Source organism: Pelodiscus sinensis, chromosome 7 (genome assembly GCF_049634645.1).
Source record: "Pelodiscus sinensis isolate JC-2024 chromosome 7, ASM4963464v1, whole genome shotgun sequence".
NCBI classification, from domain to species: domain Eukaryota; kingdom Metazoa; phylum Chordata; order Testudines; family Trionychidae; genus Pelodiscus; species Pelodiscus sinensis.
The window spans coordinates 21,297,298-21,320,708 of NC_134717.1; the positions used below are offsets into that span (position 1 = coordinate 21,297,298).

The following is a 23,411-nucleotide window of genomic DNA, read 5'->3' on the forward strand; positions in this document are numbered from 1 at the left end:
ATGATGGTTGCTAGGTGGAACTGCAGCAAGCTAATAGAAAGACCTGACATCTTGAGAAGGGGAAGGTAGTTTAAAATAGTGGGAATATCTGCTGGACTGACACCTGGTTCTGCTTCTGGTTCCTTCCATTCATTATATTTTTCAATAGAATCTTTTCTGCTGTGATTAAAAATAGCTCGAACAGCCTCCAAATGGGAATGCTCTAGGTCTGGGGTCAACCAAATAGTGGATGAGATTGTCAATCCAGAAGGATAAAGATCTCTCTGGTGTAAAATATACCTCGGTGCATCCTGATGCATGAGGGGTCCTGGCTGTTGGTTCTCTCGGACCCAGTACCATGACAGACTTAAGAGTTGGCACATCCTTACTGGACAGGGTTGGTACTATTAGAAAGGGAGATGGCCATCCCTTGGAACTCTTGGCTGGTATTGGTGGATGTCTATTTTGTGATGTGTTAAACATCAAAGTTGGCACCAGTGTAACTTGCTCTTGCCTACTCTTCCTTCATGGCTGAGAAGCTTAAGAAGACTTGAGATCTGTGTGCAAAAACTCACCTGACTTGAAAGGAATTGGGGAGGGATATCTTATTTTGGAAGCAGGTACAGAGTGGGATGTTTTTGTATGTCGGAGAGAGTTTCTTTTACTCTCATAAGAAGCCCAAGATAATGGGTATTTAATTTTACCTTGTCTGGCCTCTGATCCAAAATTGGAGCACACACTCAAAAACTGTGTTTGATGTAGAAATGGGTCCTTCCTGCTTGGATCTTAGTGGGATCTCATGGCTTTCTTCTTGAGATGCATCCTTAATGGTATCACCAGTCCCTCATACATCTGGGATGGAAAGGAGTAACAGATACTGCACTTGGCAGAGATATGTCCCTCCACATGCCAGTAAAAGCAGCACTGACAGTTGTCACTGAGGGTATGTCTACACTACAGCACTAATTTGAATAACTTAATTCGAATTAGTTAATTCGAACTAAGCTAATTTGAATTACTACTTCTAGACCTAAAAACTAATTCGAATTAGCGCTTTGCTAATTCAAAATAGCATGTCCACATTGAGTGGACCCTGAACCGAAGTTAAGGCTGGTTGGAACCAATGCTGGCAGTACATCAGGTTAGGACCTAGAGTATGGAGCTGCTGCCTCAGGCTAGCCGAGGGCTGTTCTTAAAGGGACCCGACCCCCACCCTGGACAGACAGTTCTCAGGGTTCCCCGCTTGCTTGTCTAACTCGATGAGGGACAGCAAAACAGTCCTGTCTTGGAGTGCCCTGAGTGCCCACACTCGGCACATCACAGCACTCGGCCATCAGCCCGGCTGCACTTGACGCAGGCTGCCATCCAGGGGCGTCAATCGGGGGGTTGTCAGTATCCAGGGGGCCCTGAAGGAGAGCTTCCACCCCGAGGAGCCCGCAGAGCCACCCCACTCCTCCCCATCGGGGGCTAGTGCTGCATTCCTCCCTCACCTCCCTCCACATACCCCTCCCTAGCCTCCCTTCCTGATGAAAAAATAAAGGACACGTGTGTTCAAAAATAGAAACTCTCTTTATTTGACAAAACTGGGGAAGGGGGGATTAACCTCTGGGGAGACTGGGAGCAGGGAAGAGAGAGGGTGGGAGAGGGGAGGGGGAAACCTGGGAGGAGGGAGTTGGAAGGGGGAAGCCAGGGGAAGAAGGAGGAGGGGAAATATAAAATGACAGTACGCCATATCTTCAGTACTGTATACAGATGTGGTCTCCTCACCTCAAAAAAGATATTTTGGCCTTGGAAAGGGTTCAGAAAAGGGCAACTACAATGATTAGGGGTTTGGAACAGGTCCCATATGAAGAAAGGCTAAAGAGATTGGGACTTTTCAGCTTAGAAAAGAGGAGACTGAGGGGGGATATGATAAAAGCATGAGTGGTGTGGAGAGGGTGAATAAAGAAAAGTTCTTCAGTAGTTCCCATAATAGAAGGACTAGAGGACACCAAATGAAATTAATGGACAGCAGGTTTAAAACTAATAAGCGAAAGTTCTTCTTCACCCAGCACATAGTCAACATGTGGAACTCCTTGCCACACGAGGCTGTGAAGGCTAGAACTATAACGGAGTTTAAAGAGAAGTTAGATAAATTCATGGAGGTTGGGTCCATGGAGTGCTATTAGCCAGGGTATAGGAATGGTGTCCCTGGCCTCTGTTTGTGGAAGATTGGAGATGGATGGCATGAGACAAATCGCTTGGTCATTGTCTTCAGTCCATCCCCTCCGGGGTACCTGGTGGTGGCCGCTGTTGGCAGACAGGCTACTGGGCTAGATGGACCTTTGGTCTCACCTAGTATGGCCATTCTTATGTTCTTATGTTCTAAGCTCAGTGCTCCTGGGTCTGCATGTGCCCTTTGGTGGCCAGGCTGGCAGCTATCCTGCCCTAGACAGCCGCATTCCTGTGCCTAGTGTGGAGGTCGTGGACGTTGAAGGCCTCCCCCCAAACCTTGATGAGGTCCATGATCTCTGCCCTAGACCAGGCGGTCACCTGCCTCTTGCGGCCCCGGGCAGGCTCCTGGGAGCCGCCAGTCTGGTCTTGGGAAGAGGCGGAGGGCTGGGTGGCAGCGGATGGCAGTCTCGTGCCGTGCCAGGTACAGGGTCTGCTGGCTGGGTGCTGGCAGGCTTGCAACTGGCATGAGCACTGTAGCCAGACCATGCCACTTTAAGTGCTCCAGGGCCAGGAGGGGGGCAGAAAAGTTTCCCTGGTGGTGCCCAGAGTGGCCACCAGGGCAACCTGGGAAGGGCTAGCCTCTCACTAGTTCGAATTAAGTGGCTACACAGCCCTTAATTCGAACTACTTAATTCGAACTGGGTGTTAGTCCTCGTAGAATAAGGTTTACCTAGTTCGAATTAACTGCTCCGCTAGTTCGATTTAAATTTGAAATAGCGGTTTGCATGTATAGCCGCTATTAAAGTTAATTTGAACTAACGACTGTTCGTTCGAATTAACTTTGTAGTGTAGACATACTCTGATTGACAAAACGCAAAGGCAGTTTTTAAATCCAGGACTTCTGGGCATTGGGCCTACTCCCAAAGAAGGATAAAGAAGGTCCCCAGGGTAGAAGAAGCTAAGCTATACTAAATACATAAAGTACTATAAAATATGAACAAATGATATACAGTTATGGTTACAGAAATAAAGAGGATGTGAGGATAGCTCAACACAGATTCATAAAAGAGACAGTAAGAAGAAACTGAAGAATTATTCTGAATGTACCCTTATGATCTCTGATCTCAAGTGTATGGTGTACGTACAGTACATGTATATCCCACATATGGAATACACGTAGGGTACAGCAGTTGAAGAATGAATTTTAGAAAACTAAATGTACCCCATTAGCTCCACAGAACATTGAAAAATAATCATGTATAATAAAACCATTTTTATTCTCTATTGCCACAAAATTCTCTGAATTTATGCATTACGCTCCTCGGGGGAAAAAGCATATGTGCTTGTAATAACATTGTACCTACTACCATTTTATTCAAAATTCACATGAATTACCCATTTCACACTGCAGATATAATCACATTTTTCCTTGCTCACTGAAAGCACCCTGCCCTGTGTATGTCCATTTGAGTTGTTAATATAGTGAATTAACATAAGAATGCAAAATTTAGAGAAAGCATTTTGAATGATTCTATTTATTGAATGCTTGAATTTTATTAGTTCTTAGTGCATTATGAGTGGTTTTCAGTGTCCAAGAGATAAGACCTATCTTTTGAAAGGGTACATCAGTTTAGAGAATGCCCGTCAAATACATGCATGTACACAGACACATGTATGTGTATACATATGACGATAGATGATATGGTTATCTTAAGACACATATCAGTCTTCTGCAGTCACTTCTGTAGAACATGGGCATTGTTTGAGAACACTATTTAAGTTTTTTCCATTACTTTCCTGATGAACTGAAAATGTTTTTAGATTAACAATTTCATTTATTAACTGGGAACACAGATAAGAATTTCTTTTGCCAGTGACATTGAGAAACTATATTTTCTGCTAGGTTTCCACTCTCTGCTCCCCAAAATATTACAGATGCAGTATTGCTACTTTTTAGGGCAGACGTGGCCAAAGGGCACTCTATGGGCCAGATCAGGCCAGCCAAGACAGAGGATCTGGCCTGCAGCCGCTCTGCCACTCTCCCACCCCCAGGCCAATCGGGGTCTAAAAACAGGAGAGCACATGAAGTCTCCTCACCCCTGCAAGTGTGCATAGCAGCTAGAGAGACATGCCTGATGTTTTAAAACAGCTGGCTTTTATCTCTAGCTGCCACGACTTTTGATGAGGGAGCTCTGCGCGCTCCCAGGTCAATCAAGACCTGGGGGAGTGGGGCTTGCGAAGTCTCTCACGTCCTTTCCCCACCCTGCCAGGGATGTGCAGAGGCTAGAGAGAGACACTGGCAGTTTTAAAACAACCAGTGTGTCTCTCTAGCTGCCGCGGAGGCAAGGAGACTTTGCGCACTCCCCTGCTTCTAGTCCCTGATTGGCTTGGGGGTGAGGAAGCGGCAGGGTGGCCGTGGGCCGGATCCACCATAGTGGCAGGCCACTGCAGAGGGCCCTTTTGCCCATGCCTGGGCTAGAGAGACACGTCAGCTGTTCTAAAACAGCTGGCATGTCTCTCTAGTTGCTGCATGCTCTTGTGCGGTGAGGAGACCTTGTGCGCTCCCCAGCCCCCAGACCCTAATCGGCCTGGGGGCAGGGAGAGCATATGAGGTCTCCTCCCGCTAGGTGCCTAGAGGGTATCGCCAGCTTTTTTAAAATAGCTGGCGTTTCTCTCTAGGGGGTGTGGCGGGGGAGGGAGAGAAGGAGGGGAAGTCTTAGTTCTCATACTCCCCCATCCCAGGCCAATCAGGAAGAAGCTTGATGAGTGACTTTGAATTCTGACATAAAAATGCATATTATTAAAAAAACATGAAGTTGGTGGTTTTCCTCCCACAATGTATTCACTTACCCCGACAATGTACTCCTTCATCATATCCATCTGAACAGTCATGTACACCATTGCAGAGTTGGAACAAATGAATACATCTGTTTGTACCGATGCAAGTAATATGATTCAGGGGACACTTGAATTCTATTTCCTCAGGACCTAAAAAAATAGGCATAGAAGAATTCATATACATTTGTTTATACTCAAAAAAATGAAGAAATAAAGAATGCACTGTTTAGTGTCATGTAATTGCACAATATTTCCATTTTCAGGCTAGTAAAGGCATATTATGTACTTGTCTACACTGCAGCTTTTCAGTGCATTACCAGTAGAGTTATATAATCTTAAATAAGGATTAGCATAATTAAAGAAAAGTAACTGCTCAAGGAGGATTATTTTATTAAATGAAGATAATACATCTTATGGTTTTATAAGAGGTTTGTGTACTCTAAAGATTATAAATGGTGAAATTCATATTTGCCAACATTCAGGATTGAGCAGAGATTTTTAAAATTATTTATTATTTGCAATATTACATGAGTCTGCCAAAGACAAACAAATCACTAGCACTCCCCTGGATTAGTATATCACCAACCATATTGAAAAGGGGGGGGGACCCCCAGACACACAAAATATAAGAAGAAATTCAATTATTTACATTTTGGAATCCGAATTCCTCTTTCCACTGGGTAATAATTAGAGTCCTGCAAATCTGTGGATATCTGATTTATATCCGTGGGTGTCCTCATCCACAGATGTCAATGCAGATCTCCATAGCTCATTTTTGCAGATGCAGACGTGAATACAAATTTTGTATCTACACAGGGCTCTAATAATAATCACTCTACATGTTGTCATCAAAAAGAGGTAGGAAGGGACGATTAACTACATTCCAGTGGCACTTGATCCTAGAGCCTCAACTTTAGACAGGCCTCCACAGTGCTCAGCACTGTACAAACACTGAGTAAGGTACAGTTTGTGCCCCCAAAAGCTTACATGCTAATTTAATTTAAAATGCATTGAAAGAGTTTAACAAATAAGTGGAGGAGGGTACAAATGATGTTTGGAGTGGAGGAAGCTGTTAGGAGGCCGCTTGTATCACCCTGATGATCTGTTTGGGACACAGTTCTGACGAGTTTAGCATAACAACAGGGTCACTCCAAACTCCATCTGCTGAAAGCAGTCTGCAAGGAACTCTAGAGAACAGATACAACCACTCATTTATCCACTCACAGCTGCTGGTCAGTTTCAGCAGCGGCTGAATCGGGGACGCCTGGGGCAGAGCAGCTGGAGTGCTGCGGGGTTGGTCTGGTAGTGCCGACCCTTGGCGCGGTGAGACAAACCCGGCAGCACCCCAGCTGCTCTTGGGGACGCCTGGGACCGAGCAGCTTGGGTGCTGCCGGGTTGGTCCCGTAGCGCCGCTCCTCAGCGCTACTGGACCAACCCGACAGCACCCCAGCTTCTCTGCCCCAGGTGTCCCCAAGTCAGCTGCTGCTGATACTGATCAGCGGCTGACTCCAGGAAGCCCGAAGCAGAGCTGCTCTGCCCCAGCTTTCTGGAGTCAGCCGCTGGTCAGTTTCAGCAGTTGAATCAGGACTCCTGGGGCAGAGCAGTTGGGGGGCTGCCGGGTTGGTCCCACAGCGACGAGGAGCTGTGCTACTGGACCAACCTGGCAGCACCCCAGCTGCTCTACCCCAGGTGTAACCAAGTCAGCCACTGCTGAAACTGATCAGCGGCTGACTCCAGGAAGCCCGAGGTAGAGCAGCTCTGCCTCAGGCTTTCTGGAGTCAGCCGCTGATCAGTTTCAGCAGCGGCTGAATCGGAGACAGCTGGGGTGCTGCCGGGTTAGTCCCGCAGCCCAGAGGGGCAGCGCTACGGGACCAACCCGGCAGCGCCCCAGCTGCTCTGCCCTCGGCTTCCCCGATTCAGCCACTGGTCAGTTTTAGCAGCAGCTGAATCGGGGAAGCTGGGGGCAGAGCACTCCAATGGTCTGGCTGCCCGGAGCACTTCCGGGTTCCTGATGGTGCCGGACCATCAGGAGTGCTGGACCATCAAATGCCGGACCATCAGAGTTTTACTGTACCACTATTGCCATGAGCTAGTCATTATTTACAATACATTAGTAAACATCAATTTACTAGTAAAAACATGGCTCTCATGATCAGAGTTCAGGTTTTATTTCATCCTGTAAAGTTTCATCCACTCACCTTCTCCTCCGAAGACACCTCATCCCTGAGGACATGGGTTTGGGCATCCCTAAGCTTTTGCCTAGGTCCTTGACTGGAAGAGAAAGTAGTGGTGGACTTCTCTACCCTAACATCAACCATCAACTCCATGCAGAACATTGGATAGAAAAAGGGAGATCAGAAGATTGTGGGTAGTTACGTCTCGTAACCTTAATGGAGTGATATGGCATTTTCCTGATTCTTAGCTGAGATTGTGGCCTCTAACCACTGTAAAATGAGGTTTACGCAGCTTTTTGACGAGGGGGAGTTCGCCGAAAAAGCCACATCTAAACTACTTTCACTTTAAAAAGCTCCGCTTTTGAAAGTGAGAACAGAAGAAGATATGCAAATTCCCACAGAATTTGCATATCCTCTTTCAAATCTTCCCCATAGTCTCGACGAGCTCTACATGTCTAGCAAATTTATTTCTTGTATTGATTTTTACAGCTTGCCTATCAGCACAACTAACACCAAATGGAGGAAGCAAGAATAGAAAACACAGCTTAGGATATGTCTACACATCAAAGTTTTTTCGAAATAACGCGGCTTTCAATAGCAGGATAGCTGCTAGCCTGGCCACCAAAGGCCACATGCAAACCCAGGAGCAGGTTTGCATGACAATCAAGTTGGTCTGGCGAGACTCCCAACCCTGAGACCTGAGCTTCCCCTCCCCCTTCTTCCCCTTGCTTCTCCCTTCCAGGTTCCTCCTCCCAGGTTTCCCCCTCTACTCTCCCACCCTCTCTCCTCCCCTTTCCCCAGTCTCACCAGAGTTTCATCCCCCCCCCCAGTTTTGTTAAATAAAGACAGTTTGTGTTCATAAAAATACATGCATTTTATTTTTCATCAGAAAGAAGAGTTAGAGAGGGGTAAGTGGAAGGATGTGAGGGAGGAATGAGGCACAAGCACTCAGTGAGGCAGACCAGGGAGGCTCTTAGTGCTCCACAGGGTGGAAGTTCTCCCGCAGGGCCTCCTGAATACTGACAGCCCCCTGATGGGCCTCCCGGATGGCAGCCTACAGAAAGTGCAGCCAGGATCACAGCAACGCGTCCACGAGAAGCACCATAGTGCTCAGGGTCAGCTCTGGCTCCATGTTGCAGAGTGCTATGGTGTCCCAAGTGAGGGCAACCAGAGCACGCAGAAACAAAATGCTTTGCTGTCCCTCATCGAGGTAGGCAAGCAAGCAGGGAAACCTGAGAACCAGCTGTCCAGGAGGGTCCCTTTAAGCACAGGCATCATATAGCCTCAGTCACGCAGAGTAACTCCTGACCTGATGCCCTGCCGGACCTGGTTCCATCCAGCCTTTAATGCGATTCAGCATCCATTCAGTGTGTACGTGCTATTTCAAAATAGCCAAATGCTATTTCAAAATGTATTTTGTGTGTACATGCGTTATTTCGAAATATCTTATTTTGAAATAACTATTTCGAAATTAGATATTTTGAAATAATGCTTTAGCGTAGATGTGCCCTTATTGTGTTAAAATAAAAATGAAGACTGTGTATCAATACTAATCTATATTCATGGAGTCTACAAATTGAGGTAGTACATTTGCATTTAATCTCCAGATTTTTGGATATGCACTGTAAAAGGTATAGCCAATAAGTATCAACTGTAAAAGGGGAAAATAAAATAAAAAAATGGAACAAAAATAAATGTATAATATTCCCATTTAATATTAGAGGAAAGGTTGCATTTATTAATTGCCATTTATGTTATTACTGGGGAAATCCAGTATTCATTCAGTTTGACTGGCATGTTCTCATTGTTCTAAAGAACCTAGGATTGGCTCTATATTATCTGTTACTAAGTACAAGAGCTTACACAGAACTCAAATATTAGCTGAGTTGAAATCACTTCACAATCAGTCACCCACTTGCTCAATAAGATTTAATGCTGACGGGGGAGAATTTGAAAGGAAGATGAATCTGCTCCAAGGAAATATATATTAATCAAGAAGCTGTATTTCCAAAAAAAAAAATGTCGTTTGCGAAAATGAAGTAGTAATAGATTTGTTTAACATACAAAAGTGCTTATTCTGACATTAACAGGTCTGGCTATATATAGGCAATATTCCTTCACCACAAAGTTTTTATTGTAAAACAAAAAAAGATATTTTTTAAAACTTAATTTATACCAGGAACTGATGTTGAGACCAAATTTGGAGAGACTTCAAGCAACTACGGGATTTTAATATAAACCTCAAAACTAACATTCCTCATTTATCCATTATAGTCAACAGCAGTTCCTAAGTACTCTCCATTCAAGCTGTCTTTACTGAGCAGTTAGATGATGCTATATATAAAGTAACATCAGGGTCACTCTTTACCCACAGATCCCTGGTGCTTGCTTTACTAGCAGGAAAGCACAGCAGAGGCACAGATTTAGTAAGGACTGTACCAACTCAGCTTGTTCACTTGCTCTTTATCTCTTCCTTCACAGCAAACTTTACCTGACAGATGTTGCCACAGAATTGTGGAGGAAAGAAATCCAAAAATATTATGGAATCTCTCAAGATTTTCTCAGAACAAAGTGATATAGACAACTTTATGGTAGAAGAGATGGGAGTTGAACAGCAGAAAGATCACAATAGAAAACAAGTGTGGATCAGAAAACAAGAGACATCAAGGTACAGCTACAAACACCACCAAAGGATGATGGACTGAAAAGAAAAAAAAAGCCAGTCCTTCCGGATAGATAATAGATAACTTCAATTTTAAACATTCCAATCATCCACTAGTGGGAGAAAATAACTACAAAAATTCTACAAAAAGAGACAAAGCAAAAGCACAAGGAAACTTTAAGGTACAGACTGAAACAAAATGCCTCACAATTTTAATTACAAATTTGCATAATGTTTTGTTACACAACAAAAGCTTTTCAACTTTTTGTTCTGATTTGGGACAAAAATGTTAAAATATCAGAATATCGTGAAGGACAATATGTCTAATTTTTGCTCAACTCTGTTGGCAACAATCCCAGTTAACTGTCATTAATTTAATTTTCAGATTTAATTTTCAAATCATTGTCCAGAATGTTGAATTTGAAAATATGTACATGGAGACTGACAAAATGATGGGAAAATAAATTAAAAATTGGGGCACACAAAATAACATACTGCATGCCAGACTGATTCACTGTTTTAAAATATTTTATGAACAGTGAAAAGTAAAATTAAATTGTATTAATAATATCATTGCCCTGAACAGTAGATTGCCAATGGAAGTGGGGAATTTTATGGGGAAGTTATGTAAATTTCATGGTTGTAATCTTCAAATAATCCTTTTTCTACATCATTAATTCATGTTACAATTCAGTATAACATATTTATATTTATTGAAAAGCTGAATATAGGTCATCACTGTGAAATATCTTCAAAATCCCTAGAATAATACAAGTCAGAAATTTGCATTAGATCATCTAGTCACATTCCTGCTCCTCGCAATATGTTTTTGACTATTTTGTTTAAACTAGTCCTAAATGACCCAAACACTGGATAGTCTATCATTTCCCTTGTATGGCTAATCCACAGAGTAATGTGTCTAACTCTCAGGAAATACTCCCTGTTTTTCTAATTTTTCCCTATCCAAATGTTAATTGACAGACAGGCTCAAGTAATATGTGCGACACTTCTTTGGGCACCCAGGGCTGAAAGAAGTGTTACCATCAGTCTCCAAAGTGAGACACTCCTGCCTGTATTAGCTGGATATTAACTCCATAATACAATCAACCTGTCAGCCAATGAAATACTTTCTTCAAGGTTCCCCAGCCTGTCTTTGTTCTGCAGGTTGTCAAAACATGCATCTCATCCCCTGTCCCACTGTAGTATCACTCCTGATCACTATATTCCCACAGAAATCCCAGAGTTAGGTCACCATGCATAGAAAATTATAAAAAAGGAAATTTATTCAAGAAGAAATAGATTTTTCTGTATCTGTGTGAGATGAGAAAAAATGGTTTCATACAAGACAACATCATATCATGCTTTCTAGAGACAAAACTTAAGAAGACATTTGCCTATTTCCAATTAGCTTGCTTCCAAAGTTTTCTGTTTAGATCTTTTTCTCATAAAATCAATGTTGCTGGCCACTTGTCTTCACAGAATACCAGGGTGTATATTCAAGAATCCTGTACTCTTGAATATACCAGAATAGACCTTTATTGTTCACCACAAAATAGGATTTCTTCCCTTAAAAGCCTAATACCCTCTCTCCTCCACATACTTTCACGTTAATTTCTGAAGTCTCTGACAGATATTCATTAGAATTTGACTTAAGAGACTCCAATTGTCTGACATACAATACATAATAGTCCATTATGGAGTTAAGTTGTCCTCACTATCTGGAGAAGTTTTTCACAAGACATGCTAAATTTTGGTGACCTGCTTTTCAACTACAGACTAACAAAGCATTTTCAGTACATACACAAATGCTCACGTTTTCCATACATACCTCTCACAATGACTACCATCAGTGCTTTTTTTGTAAAAAAGGTGCTGGCACTCCTGGGGAAAAGTTGTTGAGCTTTGACTGGAGGTGCCGGTACTGCGTCTAGAGGTGCCGGTACTGTGTACCAGGCAGTACCGTCACAAAAAAGCACTGGCTACTATATTAATTGTGAAACAGGCTTTCATTAGAGACCTTACATGACATTCTTTTTATAAATCCAAGGGATCTTTGCATCCCTATATATCCCAGTGCCCTTTAAGTTTATTGGATCACAGGAAACCTATTCCTTGTCCTACAAATAAGCTATGTCTCGACTACATCCCTTTTCCGTAAAAGGGATGTAAATTAGACGTATCGCAATTGCTAATGAAGCGGGGATTTAAATCGCCCCCGCTTCATTAGTATAAAAATGACTGTTGCTTTTTTTCCACACAGAGCTTTGTCGGAAAAAAGCGCCAGTTTAGACGCTGATCTTGCGGAAAATAAAGCCTTTTCCGAAAGATCCCTTATCCCTTATTTCATAAGGGATCTTTCAGAAAATGCTTTATTTTCCGCAAGATCAGTGTCTAGACTGGCGCTTTTTTCCGACAAAGCTCCGTGTGGAAAAAAAGTGGCTGACATTTTTATGCTAATGAAGCGGGGCAGATTTAAATCCCCACTTCATTAGCAATTGCGATACATCTAATTTACATCCCTTTTATGAAAAAGGGATGTAGTCTAGATGTAGCCATAGTGTCTAGTATATTTGTCTGAGCCAGTGCATCAAGTAGTTAAAACAGACTATCAGGAATTTTGAATTCCATTCCTGGTTTTGCCTTTAATTTTTGGTTTGGACGTAAACTGGAAGGTAGTGCAGATCTTACTGAACAGATATTAAAACATTCTGTGTTAGCTGTAGCTTGCATAGAGACTTCCAGGATAGCTCAATGTAGACTATTTTGTAATTGTTCAGTCTGGAAACGAAAAAGCCACAGGTAACACTGATGAAGTTCATAATTAAGAAAAAAATTCTAACCTCTAATGAGATATATATGTTTTTTTTTTTAAAAAAAAGAACTTCTCTCTTTTATATTACAGTAAAACTCCAATTGTCCGGCATCCAGTGGTCCGGCACTCCCAATAGTCCAGCACCAACTAGAACCTGGAAGTGCTCCGGCCAGCTGGACATTGGGAGCTGCTCCATGCTGCTTCCTCAAGTCCGCTGCTGCCGCTGCTGAAACTGACCAGCTGTGGACCTAGGGAAGCAGTGTGGAGCAGAGCAGCTGGGGTGCTGCCAGATTGGTCCTGCAGTGCTGCCCCTCACCCCCCTGCTTGGCGCCCGGCAGCATCCCAACTGCTCTGCCCCACAGCTTCCCCAAGTCCACCGCTGCTGAAACTGACCAGCGGAGGACTTGGGGAAGCCGTGGGGTAGAGCAGCTGGGGTGCTGCCGGGTTGGTCCTGCTGAGGTGAGGGGCGGCACTGTGGGACCAACCGGGCAGCACCCCAGCTGCTCTGCCCACCATTCCTCAAGTCCGCCGCTGGTCAGTTTCAGCTGCGGCAGACTTGGGGAAGCCGTGGGGCAGAACAGCTGGGGTACTGCTGGATTGGTCCCACAGTGCTGCTTAGGTGAGGGGCGGTGCTGCGGGACTAACCCGGCAGCACCTCAGCTGCTCTGACCAGCGGTGGACTTGGGGAAGCCGTGGGGAAAAGCAGCTGGGGTGCTGCCGGATTGGTCTCGCAGCGCTGCCCCTCACCAGCACCTGGTTCACCCCACACCGCACCCCCCCAGACATGTCACAGCCCCCCTGCTGGAGTACCTCCTGATACTCTGGCATATCCGATAATCCGGCACCGTCTGGGTCCCAAAGGTGCCGGATTATCGGAAATCTGCTGTATATCTTAATCTATAATATTAAGATTATATCTTAATCTAGAATCCAGGTTACTTACAGATCCTGAATCTCGTTGGCGAAGGTGAAACCCTTTCACCATTGGGCAAACAAAGCAAACCCAGCTTTATTAGATATAATCTGGGCTCTATTTCAGCACCCTCTCTCTCTCATTCAAGTCCTCTGATTGGGCTAGACAATAGTCAGGTAGGAAGGTCAGACAATAGGCCAGATGGAAGAGCTTCTCAATAAAGGTATTTCAATACAAATTATCTCCCCCTGTCTTCCAATAATGGTATATACACATTTAACATGAACAATGTCAAAAATGGGAATACCAGTGAATCCCACACAAGAGAATCCTCATAGCAATTGCCCAGCTCTGCATACAAGGATCTCTTCAGTGGGTCAGAATAGCATCAATTAATGTAATCCCCACCACCCCTACAAGCATACTTCATGCTGCACTGAGTATCAGTAAGAGAGAACCAGTTAGAGATTGCTAAACCAAGAAAGAACTAGTTGCATCATCTAGCCAATTACTGGTCATACAACCAAATCCAGGACCCTCACGCGCACAGCTAAATCATGAATAGTGATTATCTTATTAACCACAGACCTTACTTCTTTCCAGAGTTATAGAAAATACCCACCAGATGATACTGTGAATTATTGCACTGAGGTATTAACAAGGATGGATTTAAAGGTATCTGTTAAGCTTTTACATATCAGAAACAAAGTGCTATGCAATAGTAGTGCAAAGTCTATTAATTTCCAGATCCCCCAAACTTACTAAAATTATAGCAAACAAACAATGCCATGTGGATTCTTACATTCAGAGATGATCAGAGCAGTAGATGCTCATGGACTGACACACAAATTAGGCCAACACAGCTACTGATTTTCACTAAATGTACTTTTTCCTAATATGCTTTTGCTGTGAATTGCCCATGTCAGTAATAAATCAATGGATTTCTCCTGTGAATAACACTCTAACCTGAGATGTGCAGTACAAGCTTTGTTGTTTCATTCAGTTTTCTTAAAATCTGACAGTATAACACTGCAGCAGTTCTAACTCTGGAGCAGTCCTGAGCAGAAAAAGAAAATTATTTTGAACTGTGGGATTTTTTCATATTTACATTGTTGATATCAGTTCAATGCATAGATCTCTCCTACCTGTTTCTGCATTGTTTTGGAATTATTCTGTCCAGCTGTCTCTGAACCAGAGCTTGGGAATTCAGTGGGAGATTTTCCAGTGATTTTAATAGGCTTTGGATACAGCCCTGTTTATCCAGAGGAAGAGGGTTTTATGCACTTCCCCTGTCATCATGATCCAGCACTGGGCTGGAGCCAGGCCATAGAAAGGCTTGGTTTGGTACGAACAACATATTAATGTTAGCAAACATCTCTAAGTTTTGGGCTATAACAAACACACACTTCTCTTATGTTGTTTTCATACAGCAACTACCTATGAGCTCTCTAAAATACTAAGTGATGGATTTGATTAATTTAGATAACTAAGGTAAAATAGCAAAGTGTTTAAGATAGAAAGATTAAGCCATACAATTACATTAGGTTCTTGCTGAATACTAGGGGCTTAAACAAAAATATTCCACTATGGAAGAATACAGTGTTTAGTCAAATTTTGAAGTATGAATATGTGTGTATTTAGAACAGGTATACACACCTACAAACATACACGCACAAAGAATCTGCTTCTCATTCCCACTAAACCTCCTTTACAGTGTTTGACAATGTAACGGGACTTTCCTGTGAGTGCAAATGTAATTTACCAGAATGGAGTGAACAAGCACATGAACAAGGCAGGGCAAACGGGGGCATGCCTCCCGTCAGTGATCAATGAGAGCAGAGAGAGCCCTTCCAGCACCAGGGCCATGGCAGGGGCACAGAACATTCCCCTCCAAAACAGTCAAATTTAATTTCCTACACATGCCCCCAAGCTTTATGGAAATGAGAAGTGGGACTATATGATGAAGGTTCAGATTTTGTAAAAGTGTTAAACCATATTGCTTAAACTCAAGCTTAGATGATGCTTTTTTTTTCAAATTCTATAGGTTTTAGAGCATAGAAACTTGGTATTGATTTACCTTCCTAGCCCTTGGCTTAAAAAAACCATGTTGGCCTATAATATAAGCCACAGTGACAGAAAATGTGGAATATATTTGTGAAAATTATCCATAATACTGTTCCTTTTCACCATATTTTAAGGGACTGATATTTTGTCAGCTACCAACCTAGTTCTGTGGCACACATTACACAGCAAAAGTGTTTAGGCTTATAATGAAAACAAGTCAAAAGTGGAACCATAGTTTAAATAGGTATTTATCTGCTATAGGTGAGAAACGAAACTATTAATGCTTGCACTAGGGTGCACAGGGCCCTAAAATGAGGACAAAAGAAAGAAAAGTATGTCACCGTGGCCAAGAAGAAAGCTATGATCTTTGGCCTCAAAAGGACAACACCACCTGGACCTAAAAAGGGAATTTTACTAGTAAAATATATAAAACTGATATGCTGGAAACCTAAGGGTACATCTACACTGCATGCTTATTTTGAAATAAGCTATTCTGGAATAGTTATTCCAAAATAGCTTATTTTGAAATAGCACATCTACACTGAAGGGAAGCCTCAAAATTCGTCCAAGGCAGGCTTCCCTAATGTAGTTGTGCTATCTTGATTTACAGCCCCAAGAGGCACTGATAAGGAATAACTAGAATGGCCCTGGTTGGAGGGGGGGGGGGGGTGGCTATGTCAAAATAGCAGCAGTGGAGCATCTACACGTGCCTTATTTTGAAATAGCGATTTCAGAATAGGCGTTATTCCCCGTAGAATGAGGTTTACAGATTTCGGAATAAGCCATCCGTTATTTTGAAATTATTTTGAAATAATGGAATGGGTGTGTAAACGCTCACATTGTTAATTCAAAATAACACTAGTTATCTCAGACTCATAGGCTGTGTTCTACACTGGCACCCTTTTCCGGAAAAGGGATGCTAATGAGACCAGTCGAAATTGCAAATGCCGTGGGGGAATTAAATATCCCCCGTGGCATTTGCATGAACATGGCTGCCGCTTTTTTCCGGCTCGGGGTTTTGCCAGAGAAAAGCGCCAGTCTAGACGGGATCTTGCGGAAAATAAACCCTTTTCTGGAAGATCCTTTATTCCCATCTTTCAAGTAGGAATAAGGGATCTTCCAGAAAAGGGCTTATTTTCCTCAAGATCCCGTCTAGACTGGTGCTTTTCTCCGGCAAAACCCCGAGCCGGAAAAAAGCGGCAGCCATGTTCATGCACATGCTGTGGGGGATATTTAAATCCCCTGTGGAATTTGCAATTCCGACTGGTCTCATTAGCATCCCTTTTACGGAAAAGGGTGCCAATGTAGACACAGCCCCTGAGTTTAGAGATTTATTAAAAATTTTTGCTAAAGGACTTGTAATTTCATGTGCCAGTTCCTTTAATATTCTTGGATGAAGATTATCTGCTCCCCCCCCCCCCCAGATTTACTCCCATTAAGCTGTTCAAGTTTGGCTTTTACCTCGGATATGGTAATATCTACCTCCATATCCTTAGTCCCATTTGTTATGTTACCATTATCTCTAAGCTCTTCATTAGCCTCATTAAAGACTGAAGCAAAGTATTTGTTTAGATATTGGGCCATTCCTACATATCCTTAACCTCCACTTCATCCTTAGTAATTAGCGGTCCTACTTCTTTTTTTTTTGTTTGTTTTTTTCCTATTTATATGGCTATAAAACCTTTTACTATTGGTTTTAATTCCCTTTGCAAGGTCCAACTCTACCTGACATTTAGCCTTTCTCACTTTGCTCATCCAGCTTGGTCTAATACACCTGCCTATAAATGTTTTCCCTTTTCTTGGGATACAGGCTCCTGATAGCTAATTCCAGGCCTCCTCCACCTCAAGATCCATAATTTCTTTAGTCCAATCAACTTCCCTAACTAATTTCCTTAATTTATTAAAGTTAGCCCTTTTGAAATAAAAAACCCTAGTCTCAGATTTATTTTTGTTTTTCCTTCCAGTTAATTTGAACTGAATTAGCTCATGATCACTCGAGCCAAGGTTGTCCCCTACAACCATTTCATCTATGAGGTCCTCGCTACTCACCAAAACCAAATCTAAAATAGCATCCCCTCTTGTTGGTTCAGCAACTACTTGATCAGCTATCACATCTAGGAAAATCTGAGCCGTATTATTATTCCTAGCACTTGTTCTCCAGTCTATATCTGGAAAGTTGAAATCTCCCATGAATACTCAGTTTCCATCTTCTATCCATATCCAACTTGGATCCTGGTGGTCTGTAACACACCCCAAGCACTATCCCAGGGGAGGATCTGATAGTTTTCTTTCCCAATGTGATTTTTGCCCAAACAGACTCTGTCTTCTCCATTCCATCACTTTTTATTTCTTTACAATCTACCTCATCTTTGATATACAATGCGACTCCACCACCTTTACCCTTATTTCTGTCTTTCCTAAACAGCACATACCCTTCAATACCTCTACTCCAGTCATGCCTAGCATTCCACCATGTTTCTGTTATTCCAATAATATCTGGTTTCACTTCCTGGACCAATAGCTCTAGTTCCTCCATTTTGTTACCTAGGCTCCTCGTATTGGTGTACAAACATCTTAATTTTTGTTGTTTGGCCTCACTCACATTCTTTACCCAATTTGGCACGGACGTTGTACCTCCAATATGACCTATTAGACTTTTATCCACCCTACCCTTCCTCATGTACATTCTCCTACCCACAGCTATATCCTTTCTTACTTCATTTTCCTCCCTCTCAGTGTTAAAATCCAGCATAGAGATTACCTGGACATCTCCCAACCATCTCCCCCAAATTTCTAGTTTAAAGCTCTCTTAATCAGTTGAGCCAGCCTCCATCCTAGAAGTCTATTTCTCTCCCTACTTAGGTGAAGTCCATCCCGAGAGAACAGTCCTCTGTCCATAAATGCTTTCCAGTGACCATACATCCCACAGCTCTCCTTATAGCACCACTGCCTAAACCATCTATTGATCATCATAATCCTGTCACATTTTAGTTGCCCTTCTCTAGGAACAGGCAGAATCCCACTAAAGATCACCTGAGCCTCAATTTCGTCGAAATAACAGGGAAGTGTAGACTCACCCTAAGTGAACTGAAGAATGAATTTACTATATGAACTATTTGTCATTGCCATGAAAGATCAGAGGTGGGAGACCCACTATGACAAGCAATAGAATGAAGAAAGCGATATGAAACTAAGAAAGATACACGGAAATTATAGAACATGAGGAATTGTAAAAGGCAATGAAGAAACATTGGACTACATCCTCAGAATACAAATTACCATAGCTGAACTCAAATCAGTTGAGCTATGCAGATTTATACCATTTGAGGATCTACCCCATGTGTGCAACCATAACAAAGATCCCAGATTATGCAGTTTGATAAGCATGAGTGACTCCTTTTCAAAGGCTCGATTTGTCTTATAGTGTTGTCTGTAAAAAAAAAAAAAAAGAAAAAAAAGGAACATTCTTATCTTAGAATATCCGGATTCCACTCAAAGAAGATCATGGCTTGTGTTTAGAGTGCTAAACTATAATTAAGTCTTTCCAGACTTTAGAGTAAATGACTCATTCAAATTAACTGGAAAAGGGTGGTTTACAATTTTGTAATGGCTTTATACGAATATCTGCAAAGCTAGACCAGCAAGGTAGCGACACACTGAGCTCCAATGAATATATTTCTCTACTGTGCTTTTAGCATTATTCGTATTACATATATGAGCAACTTCATAATCAGGTTTAAACAGCATGCAAAACACATCCCTTGAAAGTACGGCACGCATTAATATACTGTAGCTGCTTGTTATTTCCTGTGGACTTTCTGTGCTGTCACCAGTGCCTGATAAAAGGAACCAGAGGCTCAGAGACTTGGGGAAACCCAACATTAAACCACTGTTGAAATTCTTGTGGTGTGAAGACCCATTTTCAAAGCCTTTAATACAGAGCACTATTGATACTCTCTCCAATAAGCACATATTTTTCTCTTTGGCTATTTGTTTCTCTTTTATCACTGCTTTCTCTATGTCAGGTTCAAATTACTCTCTCCACTCTCCCTGATGTAAGTGAGGAAATAACAAAGAGGCTTGTAGCTTGTTGGTAGCCTTGGTTTATACTTTTCAATTCATGTTGGTTTTAAAAATCCTTTCACATTGTGACTAAAATTTTCTCCTGTAATGGATACTGGTGAGGTTGGAATTGCTTGAGTGGTTCACTTTAACAGCTCTGCCTGCGCTGATGGGTTTTATCTTTGGGGACACTTTTATCCCATAGAGCTTATCTCATATTTTAATATATTTAGAAGCCAAAAAAAAAAAAGAGAGAAAGAGAGAGAGGTAGAAAGTAGAAAGATTTCACAGTGTCAGATAAAAAAGGGGAAAAGACATAAAGGAAAACTTTCTATATATTGTAGGATTTTTTTCCCCATATTTCAGCACAGTCTAGTTTCAACATCCAAGACCTTCCAAGTTATATATGTGTGTATGTGTTTGGGTAGACGCCAATTTTTAATGGAATTGGACTTAGAATAACAATGTTTTGTATTAATAGGACCTATTGTGTCCACAGGATTTAATGTTCTGTTTGAGACTTCATGCAGTTGATATTAACAGGAAGGAGGAAATGTTTTAAAGTTATAGTTGACAGTTCTGTTCTTAAGTACTCTAACACCGGCCTAAGCTACTTATGGTACTGCCTCTCTGACTTCTATGTCCCATGAAAACCAAGTTTCATTGGTACTAAAACTGTTCACATATAGAATCAAACACATGATAATATGAGTATTCTCTTTAGTTTGCCCAGTACTATGAAACTTTGTTCTGAATTAATTAAGAATGGTCTCAGAGACCCTGCTGTCAACAGAGCAACTAATATACCTCACATCTTGATCTTAATATTGCAACCATCAACAATAGAAATAAAAAAGGAAATAAAGATAACCCAGAGAAATATATACCAATCAGCTAATTGAGGAAATAATCAGTGCAGTGGGATAAATCAGCAGTGCAAGATAAATATCTAGAAACAGATTTGCCATCAGCTGACGAAGAATGGAATGAAAGAATGTGAGTGTGAGTGGAAGAAGCCTGTGGATATTACAGATGAGAAAAACCAAAGGACAGATGTGCAGGTAGAATCTGAAGTAAGAAAATGGCATGTAAAGAAAAAAGATATTAACTCACGGAGTGAAAATGAAACCAAAGTGAGCTTTACTGAGTTCTTCATATACAGTAAAGTAACTGATCTGAAACATACTATAAAAATGCAGCCTCTCTCTGACCTATGTGTATATCCCACCACAAGGTTATTCTTCTCCTTCACTAGGCTCTGATGAGCTTTTCTTTTTTTGATACATTGTCTTTGAAAATATTTGCCTTAGATTGCAGCAAGTCAGTTTCTGGTTAGACTGAATATACAGTTTCTGGTTAGATAGGAAAACTTCATTACGCTTAGGGGTTGTTAGCACTGGGACAAATTACCTAGGGATGTTGTGCAATCTCAGACATTAGAGGTTTTTAAGAACAGGTTAGGCAATTACTTGATAGGGATGGTTCAGAAAACACTTAGTCCTACCTGAGGGGCTACTGCTGCTGTACACAAGGGAAAAACTGACCATGTGATCAGCTCCCCATGTGACTCTACCCCACATCACTCCTACCCCTGTGTAGACGGTGGGATAACCTCTCCTCCACCTCTTCCCCCAAACCTTCTCTCCTCACTGATGCAGCCTGGGGGGGACTAGCATAGTCAGGAGTCTGGTGCCATCAGGGGAACTGGGCCTCCCATCACTTACCAGCAACAATGGAGGGAAGCGGAATGACATGGCCCTAGCCTGCTCCATTTCCCCAGGCTGCAACCCCTGCTCTGTTCCTTAGTCCTCTGGTCTGCCCAGAGTCTCTGTCCCACTGGCTGCTGACTCCTTGCCCCTTCTACCCACAGCATTTGGGAGCATGCATCACCACATGCTCCCCACATGTCACCCCTGCTAGGTAACCTATCAACACCTTTTCTAGTCTTACATTTCTATGATTCTCCCTAACTGAGATAACTTGATGCTATATTCTCCCTAGCTGAGATAAAAATTGATTTTTCCTCTATCTTTGATATCTGTATGTGGGACAGACATGTGAATCTAGTAAGGCCTTCTTATTTGACTTTGGGTAAAACTCTGGAGTTGAAGGTAAACATGGGTACTAGAAAAAGATATCCTACAAAGAGAACTATATGTACCTAACTCTGTGGTCCCAAAACTTTTTATCTCATGCTTCCTCTTATCCCCATTAAGTCCTACCCCAGGGAGCCATACTTGGGATTATGGCATGGCTCTGGGAGATGTGGTGCCGGGAGGTCACACACATGGGGCTGAAGATGAAAGCAGGGCATCAGTAGCAGCCAGGGCCAGGGGGAAACTGAGTTCCACTCCCTCCCTGACCCCGATGGGGACTGGTCTAAATCCCAGCCCCACACACCCAAATGTTTCTGGATACCCCCTTAAGGTGGGGCATCCACTGTTTGGAGACCTCTGATCTAACTACAAGTACATACATTCAGTTTTGCATTTGCCCTCATCAAAGCTATTTTCTATCTTCCTAACAAATCTTGAAGTAAAAGATTTCAAGATCTAACATATCTTGAGTCTCATTATTTTATACATTTCATCATTAAATGTTTCATCCAAGTCTGCAGCAAAAAAAAGGCAACATCATTACCTAGTGAAGTTATATGGGTTAGAAGGAAATGTCATTATCTTATGACGGAAAATTAAAAACCTACACGGAAGTGGTGAATTCTGCTAATAGCTAATCCATAGTTCAGTATTTTGGAAGAAAGACATAATTAAGAAGCCACAAGAGGCTGCAGCTGGGTGTGACAGGCTTTTTGGAAGTTCTGTTTTTGAATGTCTAATATGAGTCTTTGATTTTAGAGATTTAGTTTACAAAACTGAATTTGCTAGTGACCTTTTAATTAAAAAACAACTCCTCTCCCCCACCAAAGTGATCACAATTAACTAGAAAGTGTATAATAGTCTCATGGTTCAGTTAACTTTAGTAATACAATTGCCGAATAACCTCAGCTTCAACTTGTGTGCTAAAAAGTAACCCTTGTAGCTTAAGAAGTAGAATTCCAGTCCCTCAGTATAGTCACTAAAAATGAGGAAGGCTACAATTTAGTTACACTAAATTCAGTCAGAAATAAAAACGTATTAGAAGACAATGTAGCTATTCTACTTATACATATGTTCTACTGACCACAGAAGAGGAGTTTTGTGAAGGCATGTTTTCCAGTTATTTTTACAGGACAAAATGATAACCATTTATCAGTGAAGATCAGAAAAGGGGGGGGGGCTGACTCCCTACATTTGCAGAAAGCTACAATAGTTAATATTCTTTGTTCACAGAGTGAGTGACATAAAAGCTTTGTTAATGGATTTTCTGGTGATTTAATACAACACACTAAACAGTGTTTTATGATTGTTGAAGTAAGAAATGAATGTTGTCTCATGTAGATGGTCATTCTTCATTAGTTATAAAAAACCTGTTTATAATTTGAAGGGTTTTTTTTTACTTAATTAGTGCCACATCCCTAGACTGCCTTGTGTCTATTGTTATAATGATTTGATGTCTACGCACATTACAGAATGGGCTGTTAATATGTGTCTCAGCTTGAGAAAAATGATAATGAGGTGAACAAAGGGAGTGTTAATTGCCTATACAATTAAAATGCTTAATATCAATAATACTGTAACACTTCAGGACTTACGTTCTAGATATTTATGCATCCAAAATGTGTAAATGCCAATGGAAGAAATATTCTTTATAGAA

At 41.9% G+C, this 23,411-nt stretch overlaps 1 protein-coding gene across 1 annotated transcript in view; it reads right to left on the minus strand.

The window, feature by feature from the left end:
* Nucleotides 1-23,411, minus strand: part of LRP1B (LDL receptor related protein 1B) — a 1,349,043-nt gene that overhangs the window by 904,607 nt on the left and 421,025 nt on the right. The window contains exon 5 of the mRNA XM_075933312.1: nt 4,984-5,121. Coding sequence (XP_075789427.1) covers nt 4,984-5,121 — 138 coding nt within the window. The remainder of the gene's footprint in view (nt 1-4,983; nt 5,122-23,411) is intronic.